Source organism: Leptodactylus fuscus, chromosome 4 (assembly GCF_031893055.1).
Source record: "Leptodactylus fuscus isolate aLepFus1 chromosome 4, aLepFus1.hap2, whole genome shotgun sequence".
NCBI classification, from domain to species: Eukaryota; Metazoa; Chordata; class Amphibia; order Anura; family Leptodactylidae; genus Leptodactylus; species Leptodactylus fuscus.
The window spans coordinates 142572347-142583634 of NC_134268.1; the positions used below are offsets into that span (position 1 = coordinate 142572347).

Sequence of the window (11288 nt, forward strand, 5' to 3'; positions counted from 1 at the left end):
TTAGATACACAGATCAGCACACAGTATCACACGCCAGAAGATTAGATACATGGGTCTCCACACAGTCCCACACACCAGAGGATTAAATACGCATTTCTGCACACAGTTCCACACACTGAAGGATTTGATACACGCGTCTGCACACGGTTCCACATGCCGAAGGATTAGATACAGGCGTCTACACACAGTTCCACACTCCAGAGCATTAGATACGTGCGTCTGCACACATTTGTACACGCCATAGGATTAGATACACGCGTCTGCACAGAGTACCACATGCCGTAGGATTAGATACACGCGTCTACACACAGTTCCACATTCCAGAGGATTAGATACGCGCGTCTGCACACAGTTGTACACGCCAAAGGATTAGATACGCGCCTCTTCACACAATACCACACTTTGGAGGATTAGATACGTGTCTCTGCACACAGTACCACAAGCCAGAGAATTAGATACGCGTCTCAGCACACAGTACCACACGGGGGAGGATTAGATACACGCGTCTACACACAGTTCCACATTCCAGAGGATTAGATACGCGCGTCTGCACACAGTTGTACACGCCATAGGATTAGATACACGCGTCTGCAGACAGTACCACATGCAGTAGGATTAGATACGCGCGTCTACACATAGTTCAACACGCCAAAGGATTAGATACGCGCCTCTTCACACAATACCACACTTTGGAGGATTAGATATGTGTCTCTGCACACAGTACCACAAGCCAGAGAATTAGATACGCATCTCAGCACACAGTACCACACGGGGGAGGATTAGATACGCGCGTCTACACACAGTACCACATGCCATAGGATTAGAGATGCGCATCTGAACACAGTACCACATGCTGGGGGATTGGATACACGCCTCTACACACAGTTCCACACGCCGTAGGATTAGATACGCGCTTCTTCACACAATACCACACGGGAGGATTAGATACATGTGTCTTCACACAGTTGTACACGCCATAGGATTAGATACATGCGTCTGCACACAGTACCACATGCCGTAGGATTAGATATGTGCGTCTATACACAGTACCACATGCCTTAGGATTAGATACACGCGTCTGCACACAATACCACATGCCGTAGGATTAGATACGCGCGTCTACACACAGTACCACATTCCGTAGGATTAGATACACGTGTCTACACACAGTTCCACACCCCGTAGGATTAGATACGCGCCTCTTCACACAATACCACACAGGGGAGGATTAAATACGTGCGTCTGCACACAGTACCACACGCCAGAGGATAAGATAAGCGTGTCTGCACACAGTACCAAATTCCGTAGGATTAGATACGCACGTCTGCACACAGTACCACATGCCGTAGGATTAGATACCCACGTCTACACACAGTTCCACATGATTAGATACGCGCCTCTTCACACAATACCACACGGGGAGGATTAGATATGTGCATCTGCACACAGTACCACACCAACAAGGATTGGATACTTGCATCTAAACACAGTACTACACGGGGAAGGATTAGATACAGCTTTACTCCAGGTATCCATAACAACTGATCACAGGTTTTTCACTGACATCCAAAATGAGATACACATAATCACATGACGCTTATGGACATACACACAAACAACATACAAAATACACCAGTGCAAAATTGGACAATTCTTATGGGGCCACTACACAAACATAAAATGTAATATACCCGTGCGAAGCCGGGTCCTCCCTCTAGTAGTAATATAAAACAAAGCCAACATAATGGATAATAGTAAAGAGAAAGCAGGCCTTGTGAAGCCATAACTCATCCCCAACATCATATCATTCTTTCTTCAAAAAAAAAACAAACTCATTTACACTACCAGTTATAAAGACAGCAGCAGTATTTTTAAGATATTAGATAACAAGTTCCTGCAGCATGATATCACACGACAAAAGCCATTGAAAAAAGTCAAGTGTGCTGCAACCATTTATGTAACCTGTTAACTGGAATGTTACCATTGCAACAACAGTAAACATAGTTACATAGTAGATGAGGTTGGATGAAGACATCAGTCCATCAAGTCCAACCTATAACCCTACAATCCCCTACAGTGTTAATCCAGGGGAAGGTAAAAAAAATCCCATGAGGCTCATGCCAATTGTTCCATTTCAGGGGAAAAAATTCCTTTCCCCCTACGCCCAACAGCAGCACAACTGGGGTAATCCTGCCCCTATGAGCTGTTAGGACAGGTGGAATATTTAATTACCTAACAGCAATCAACCCCTATAAGAGGTCAGAGGACCAACTCCCCTTTGTGTTTTTTTCTGTCCTGTGGGACAGGACAGGTGGATGGGGGAGAGGTGCTCTGGCCTCTTACAGGGGTCCCCTCTCCCCCCCTAAGTTTTTTACCTTGCTGCGTGGTCCGGATGAGTCTCTCCCCCTGCTCCGGTCCGGGTCCCCGCTGGAGCGCGTGTGCGGCGGCATCGCGGACGTCGGATACTGCAGGTGCCGGCAGGTAGGAACATTCGTCTGCCGGCAGGGCCTGGGAACTAGTCTTTTGGTTCCCGGGTTCCGCCCGAGCCAGGGACCGTTTCCGGGGAAACCACGCATGCGCAGACCGCGCGGCCAGAGTTAGATGCCGCGGCTGTCGGATGACAGTGAAGATCAGCAGGTAAGCCACTGCTGGTGAGGTAGCCCCCCCCCCTAGTGCTCGGGGAGGGGGGGTGAATAACTTAAAGCTAATAGAAGTAGCTCTGACCCAGGTGGCGGGGGCGTGGCTCCGCCCCCTGTCCCTCCCCCAGCCGGCCTATTTAAACCCCCCTCCACCACAAGATGGTACCTGTCGCTCCGGTTACAGGTACTTCTGAAGCATTGCTGCCTCAGGATTCAAAGCTCAGGAGCTGGAACTGCTAGTTCGTGCTATCAAGGTTGGTGGAGGGGAGAGTGGGCTGAGACATTTGTCATGTGCCCAATGTAAAATCCCCCTCCCTGATGCCTGTGAATACAGGTACTGCCAGGGATGCAGAGCGCCTCCCTCTGAGGCTACCCCGATCAGAGAGATGGTCTCCTGGGTTAAGGACTTCGTGTCCCAGTCCATGAGAAAGGTGGACAAGACCATTTCCCATCTCGCCAAGAGGCCCCGGCTGGAGGCTTCGGAGCCCTCCCTCCCGCCTCTTGAGAGGCTTCATATTGGGGAGGTTGAGTCCTCTGAGGAGGACCCTGTGGAGGTGGAGAAGGAAGTGTTTCCCCTTGACAAGATGGGCAGACTTTTCAGAGTCCTCAGATCATGTGATCGGGAGGCAGGGGAAGGGCCAAGCAGGAGGGCTAAGTCCTTTAAGGCTAATACTGACCTGGTCCAGGTAATGGAGGGCGAGTGGAAGCATCCCGAGAAAGCATTTACACCTTCCGCTAGATTCAGGGCACTCTTCCCTATGTCAGAGTCCCAGCAGGGTGCCTGGGGACCACCGCCTAAAGTTGACGTGGCAGTTGCTAAACTATCCCGCCGGACAGTCCTGCCAGCCGAGGACGGCTCAAGTCTGCAGGACCCGTTGGACCGCCGCGTAGAGGGGTCCCTGAGGCGGGCATATTCTGTCGCCTCGTCACAAGCCTCCGTGGCCATATCGGCTAATGAGGTGGTCTCTGCCCTACAGGCCGAACTATCTTCCCTTGCTAGGGACATAGACACGGGGGTCCACCGGGACGACCTCCTATCGGCTATGACCGATATTAATTTATTGGTGGACCACTTGGCTGAATCCTCCAGGTCGCAACTAAAACTCGCCTCCAAATCTATGGCCCTCACCACTGTGACCAGGCGACCGTTGTGGGTTAAACCATGGAGGGTGGACAACGCCTCCAGACTAGGGCTTTGTACCCTGCCCTTTGAGCCAGGTAGGCTTTTTGGTAAAGCCCTGGACAAAATCATGGAGGATCTGGCGGACACTAAAACCAAAAATCTGCCGCAGCCGCCTGAAAGGAGAAGAACTGCCTTTCGGGGCCGAGGATCCTCCACCAGAGGCTTCAGGGGGCGTGGACGCTCCGCTCCCCAGGGCAGAGGTAGAGGACGCGGCACTTTCCGCGATCGTAAGAAGGATCCCTGACCCATCAGTGGTCTGCCATCCTGGGAGAAATTGGGCCCGTCCATCTAGGGCCCCGACGCAAAGGTCCCAGGGTCATTTGCTACATCAAGGCTCCACCGGCCGAGAGAACATCTTGCCCTTTTTAGGGCCCCAAACAACTTCATCTTTGAATACCCGTCCAGAAGGATCTCTCTCCAGGCTTCTTGGTTTCCAGAATCCTGGGCGAAGGACTCAGGTTCATCTTTGACCTAGACCGCTTCCGCCACGGGATGTGGTTTCCTTAAGGGACCTTCAGGCCAGGTATACTCGCAGGATCTCTCATAGCTCGGCCCAGGACCTTAGATCAAAGGGACGAACACCCAGATGGAAAACCTTGTCCTCAAGTTTCCACCCTCCCAGACGGCAGAACTTCAGCCCCCCCTATTTCCAGGGGAGTAGTATCCACGGGTCTTCCCCCAGCCCCCTAGTAAGGCTGGGGAGCCCTTTAATGGGACAGAGGGCTTCTCTAAGCCAGGATCAAGGAAGACCCGTTAGGATTTTTTACGATTCCATCAAATCTAATCCACTTCCGGGGATTCACCAGGGACTCTCCTACCTGGAGGCACCTTCTCTATGTCAAGAAGCTGCGAGTCCGGAATCGCTGTCCCTAGGGACTAAAAAAGCCTATCCAGTGAACCATCAGTGCCCGGCTTCTGAAGCATTGCTGCCTCAGGATTCAAAGCTCAGGAGCTGGAACTGCTAGTTCGTGCTATCAAGGTTGGTGGAGGGGAGAGTGGGCTGAGACATTTGTCATGTGCCCAATGTAAAATCCCCCTCCCTGATGCCTGTGAATACAGGTACTGCCAGGGATGCAGAGCGCCTCCCTCTGAGGCTACCCCGATCAGAGAGATGGTCTCCTGGGTTAAGGACTTCGTGTCCCAGTCCATGAGAAAGGTGGACAAGACCATTTCCCATCTCGCCAAGAGGCCCCGGCTGGAGGCTTCGGAGCCCTCCCTCCCGCCTCTTGAGAGGCTTCATATTGGGGAGGTTGAGTCCTCTGAGGAGGACCCTGTGGAGGTGGAGAAGGAAGTGTTTCCCCTTGACAAGATGGGCAGACTTTTCAGAGTCCTCAGATCATGTGATCGGGAGGCAGGGGAAGGGCCAAGCAGGAGGGCTAAGTCCTTTAAGGCTAATACTGACCTGGTCCAGGTAATGGAGGGCGAGTGGAAGCATCCCGAGAAAGCATTTACACCTTCCGCTAGATTCAGGGCACTCTTCCCTATGTCAGAGTCCCAGCAGGGTGCCTGGGGACCACCGCCTAAAGTTGACGTGGCAGTTGCTAAACTATCCCGCCGGACAGTCCTGCCAGCCGAGGACGGCTCAAGTCTGCAGGACCCGTTGGACCGCCGCGTAGAGGGGTCCCTGAGGCGGGCATATTCTGTCGCCTCGTCACAAGCCTCCGTGGCCATATCGGCTAATGAGGTGGTCTCTGCCCTACAGGCCGAACTATCTTCCCTTGCTAGGGACATAGACACGGGGGTCCACCGGGACGACCTCCTATCGGCTATGACCGATATTAATTTATTGGTGGACCACTTGGCTGAATCCTCCAGGTCGCAACTAAAACTCGCCTCCAAATCTATGGCCCTCACCACTGTGACCAGGCGACCGTTGTGGGTTAAACCATGGAGGGTGGACAACGCCTCCAGACTAGGGCTTTGTACCCTGCCCTTTGAGCCAGGTAGGCTTTTTGGTAAAGCCCTGGACAAAATCATGGAGGATCTGGCGGACACTAAAACCAAAAATCTGCCGCAGCCGCCTGAAAGGAGAAGAACTGCCTTTCGGGGCCGAGGATCCTCCACCAGAGGCTTCAGGGGGCGTGGACGCTCCGCTCCCCAGGGCAGAGGTAGAGGACGCGGCACTTTCCGCGATCGTAAGAAGGATCCCTGACCCATCAGTGGTCTGCCATCCTGGGAGAAATTGGGCCCGTCCATCTAGGGCCCCGACGCAAAGGTCCCAGGGTCATTTGCCACATCAAGGCTCCACCGGCCGAGAGAACATCTTGCCCTTTTTAGGGCCCCAAACAACTTCATCTTTGAATACCCGTCCAGAAGGATCTCTCTCCAGGCTTCTTGGTTTCCAGAATCCTGGGCGAAGGACTCAGGTTCATCTTTGACCTAGACCGCTTCCGCCACGGGATGTGGTTTCCTTAAGGGACCTTCAGGCCAGGTATACTCGCAGGATCTCTCATAGCTCGGCTCAGGACCTTAGATCAAAGGGACGAACACCCAGATGGAAAACCTTGTCCTCAAGTTTCCACCCTCCCAGACGGCAGAACTTCAGCCCCCCCTATTTCCAGGGGAGTAGTATCCACGGGTCTTCCCCCAGCCCCCTAGTAAGGCTGGGGAGCCCTTTAATGGGACAGAGGGCTTCTCTAAGCCAGGATCAAGGAAGACCCGTTAGGATTTTTTACGATTCCATCAAATCTAATCCACTTCCGGGGATTCACCAGGGACTCTCCTACCTGGAGGCACCTTCTCTATGTCAAGAAGCTGCGAGTCCGGAATCGCTGTCCCTAGGGACTAAAAAAGCCTATCCAGTGAACCATCAGTGCCCGGCCATGATTGGCCCGGCAGACCCATCTTCGCGATGGCAGATCCTCGGTCAGGTTTACCTAGACCCTGTTGACCACAGATGCCTCCCTGTCCAGGGGAGCTCATCTGGGGGAGACTCTGGTACAGAGCACCTGGCGTTATCTGAAGAGAACGCGCTTACCCAGCTGGCGAGAGATTACCAGAGCTCAAGTGAAGCTTCTGACGTGGACTCTACAGTTTCGGGAGTAAAGGACCAGGACGGACAGCCTGATCACAGCCGATTACGGTCATTCCGGACGGAGGATGAGAGCCCTCTCCACGTTACCAGACGCCAGGATCCTCATCTATTCGGATCTATGAATCTCCCAGCGGCCAGCGGTTCAGATTCCAGGTTACAGTCTGCGGGACTGACTCACCAGAATGTGGATGACCTTAGCCAGGTCATCCCCCGACCAGGGTGCTCTCCACTATCCTACCAAAGGATGAGGTCTCCCCGAGATGGATCTGATGGCCACCTCAAACGGCGCCGCAATAGAGGAATGTTGCTCCCCAGTTCGGGAAGACAATCCTCCGGCGCTGTATGCCCTGTCAATACCCGGGAGGTTCAGACGGAAGTGCGTCTACCCTCATCAACTGAGGATTCAGAAGGTATTGACAAAACGCAGGCAGAACCAGAGCTTGGCAAGGAGCTCGCCATTCTGGTTAGAAAGGGCATGGTTCACCGTCTTCACTCTCATGAGACGGAGGAACACCTGGAGGCTTCCACCAGTGTAAACTCTGGTAATCCGGAACAGTCGGCCCTATCAAGGCCTGAACAGATGCAACCTCACTGCCTGGAGGGTAGCCAGCCTTTAGCTGGCAAAAGAGGATTATCCCAGGGAGTGCTAAGAACTTTGGCGCACTCAAGAGCGGAGTCAACTAACCTGAGCTACCGGACGGTCGCCCGAATCTTTCAGAACTGGTGTTCGAGTAACCAGCGCGACCCTGATAGGAATGCAGTCTTGGAGTTCCTACAAGACAGCCTGGAGAAGGGGCTAGCACCTGCTACCTTGAAAGTCCAAGTCTCAGCTCTGTCCGCACTCCTGGAGACCCGGCTAGCACTAGATCCTCTGATTAAACAATTTCTAAGAGGGGCTAGTAGACTTCGTCCTCAGGTGCAGTCTCCGGTCCCGAGCTGGGACCTGGCCGCAGTTCTGCAGGGGCTCTGTGCGCCCCCCTTCGAGCCCCTATCTGAAGTGGATTTGAAGTACCTAGCATACAAGATAACTTTCCTGTTGGCAATAACCTCCGCCAAGAGGGTCGGTGAGCTACAAGCCCTAGCGGCTTCTGAGCCATTTATAACCTTCTTTCCAGATAGAGTGCAACTAAGGTTCGTCCCAGGATTCTTGCCAAAGGTACCCACACCTCAGAACATTAACCAGGCAATCGTCTTACCAACGTTTTTCCCCTCTCCCACCTCTGAGTGGGAAGAAAGGATGCACAAGTTGGACTTGGTGAGAGCGTTGCAGATTTATCTTGAGCTGACTGCGTCCTTTCGGAAGTCAGAGAATTTGCTGATCAATGTGTTTGGCCACACCAAGGGGACCAAAGCATCCAAACCAACTCTATCAAGATGGATTAGAGAAGCCATTATCTGCTCCCTACGTGCTCAGGACCTCCCGGTACCAGACCTTATCCGTGCCCATGCCACCCGAGCAGTGGCGACATCATGGGCCGAGAGACGTTTTCTTTCCTTGGAACAGATATGTGCAGCGGCTTCTTGGAGTTCTCAGCTAACTTTCGCCAAACATTATAGGCTTGAGTGGCGAACAAGGGAGTCCACAGCATTTGGACATTCAGTATTGGCATCAGCTTGCCAGGATCACCCGCCCTAGGGTAAAGCGATACTTGCTAAATCCCCAGTTGTGCTGCTGTTGGGCGTAGGGGGAACGAAAGATTGTGAATGACAATCTGTTTTCCCTTAGCCCAAACAGCAGCACAAGGCTCCCTCCCTATGCTGTATTTGTACTATTTGTTTGTACTATGTCATATTACTCCTGTTAAATAGATGTCTATTTTTTACTTGCTACTAACACAAAGGGGAGTTGGTCCTCTGACCTCTTATAGGGGTTGATTGCTGTTAGGTAATTAAATATTCCACCTGTCCTAACAGCTCATAGGGGCAGGATTACCCCAGTTGTGCTGCTGTTTGGGCTAAGGGAAAACAGATTGTCATTCATAATCTTTCGTTCCGACTCCAATCTGGCAGTCAGTATAAAAACCCTGGATCAACGTAAACCCCAACACTAGGACCCAACAATGCAAAAAATGATCTGCTCTCACTCTAGATTTCAAGTATAAGCTTTTATCTGTTTTTCTTTTTTTATATACCTTTTGATCGTGCTGCTTGGTTGTCATATATATTAGAAAGATACGTACAGTATATTCATAAGAATATTTAGGGAGTTTGATCTACAGTATATGCCTCATAAGTTGTACCTTACACCTCAATGCACAACCACAACTAAAAAATAGTGGGAAATGTTGTTATATCGGTGAATGACAATGTCAGGAATTAGACATACTTAAGACCAAATATTCATTTACCAGAATAATAAACAGGAAATGAGACCGATGAGCAACAATTATGACATGACAATATTCGATTAAATCTTTTACCGGGAATCCTGTGGAAAGCCACTTGAGACCTAAGATCATATAAACCGTAGTTAAATGGGATATTAATGAAACACTTACTGGAGATGCAGCACTAACCAGTAATACAAGGCTAAACAGCTGCAACAACTTGTCACAACAATGGCCTATTATAAATGAAGGATATCCGTGCAGAACTGCTGGGGGCCTGACTATTATGTGTCTATTCTTTAAGGCCTTTTACACAAACCATAAATTAATTTAATTTATTTTATTTTATTTTTTTAAATAAACCGGACTAGATTCACAATAGAATTTCATTTACTGCTCACTATACAACATTTTACCTGTAAATTGTCAGTCAAAAAAAATAACATCTAACCCTTTTCTTTAGCATATTCACATGATGAGATGGTCTGTTTTTCATGGCCATTTTACCATTTTTTGTGCCATATTTTGCATCCATTTATGGCTGGCCAGCCATTTTGTAACAGCTATTTGTCATCCAATTTCATTTGTTTTTAACGGACCATTAAAAAAAAAACATGAACTTCAGCGTTTTGTTTCTGACCCAACTCACTGATCTGTTTTTAACGTCCCATCACTAACATACAGATCTGTTTTGGTGGTTGTTAAAAACGGACCCATTGAATTCTATTGAAGTCAAGTCGCCATCAAAACAGCTAAAAATAGGACAGTGTGAATACCCCATTAAAAACAATAATGGCCATTTATCATGTGTGCATTTTTTTTGCATTTTTGGCATGCACTTTTTATGCCAATTTGCTAAACAGGCACAATTGCATTGTATATTTTAAGAAAAATTTGCTTAATAGAACTGTTTTTTTACGCTACCTATATATTGGGGTGAAGTTGATCCTTTTTTAACGCCATTTTGAAAAAAAGCCATTTCATAAATGTAGTATAAAATGTCACTCCAACTGACTTTCCCATGACAAAAAAAAAGCTAAGTGACAAATTTGGTATAAAAACATTCAAAATAAGCGCATGCACGTGAAAAAATCTTGTGCATAAAACTTAAAAAATGGACAGAATTAAAAGAAAATAGACATAAGTAGCCTGATAAATGCCCCCTAATGTGATTTAAAACACAGAGGTTTTCAATGTCATGTGAATAAGACATAAGATTGTAACCTCTTACAGACAGGGGCTTCTATGTCTTTGTTTCGTTCATTGTTCATCCATCCATCCATCCATCCATCCATCCATCCATCCATTCATTCATTCACTCATTCATATTTTTATTAGTATTATATATTTCACTGAGGCTGCAAGTATTCTTTTCCTTTTTCTGCAATAGGTGTAAAACCCATGAAAGAAGACAGGAGAATAATTATTGCGGAGAGTGAAGAAAGCGATGGTTAGAAAAATGGTTAAATATACATTTTTCCACTGAAAATTCATTCTTCAGTACTGACGCTTATGAGAAGACACGTTTTCCTTTCAACTTCTTAACTGTATTGGAACTTTTTGTACATTTTTGTAACTGATTTGTATGCTTTCTATGTATGCAATAAATACATAATGACTGTAATTTAAAATATTATTGAATGTTTATACTGTATATAGAAAATCAAAGATAGATAGAGCTCAATAAGTTATCTACTTCAGTATGTTCTGTCAGTGTTAGAAAGCTTACCCCTGGTTCACGTTAGCATTTGGATTCCGCCCAGGGGAGTCCACATGAGGGCCCCCTGAATGGAATACCAACACAACTGCAAGCGCTGTGCAGGTAAAGCACACGGACCCCATAAACTATAATGGGGTCCGTGTGCTTGGCACACGATCTGCGCACTAAACATGTGGAGAGCAAAGTAGATTGAGAAGTACTCTCCTCTCCACATGTACCTTCTGGTGATCGCACGCCAAGCACACAGACCCCATTATAATCTATGGGGTCCATGCGCTTTTACAGCACAGTGCTTTGCACTTGCGTTTGGCATTCCATTCGGGGAGTCCCATGCGGACTCCCCCGGACGGAATTCAAACGCTAATGTGAACGAGGGCTTAGCTTG

The 11288-nt window shown here is 49.0% G+C and overlaps 1 protein-coding gene across 1 annotated transcript in view; it reads left to right on the forward strand.

Annotated features, from left to right (window-relative positions):
* Positions 1-10732, forward strand: part of PPP1R17 (protein phosphatase 1 regulatory subunit 17) — a 31964-nt gene extending 21232 nt beyond the window's left edge. Inside the window, exon 4 of the mRNA XM_075271167.1 lies at positions 10574-10732. Coding sequence (XP_075127268.1) covers positions 10574-10638 — 65 coding nt within the window. The 3' untranslated portion in view covers positions 10639-10732. The remainder of the gene's footprint in view (positions 1-10573) is intronic.
* The last annotated feature ends 556 nt before the right edge of the window (positions 10733-11288 follow it).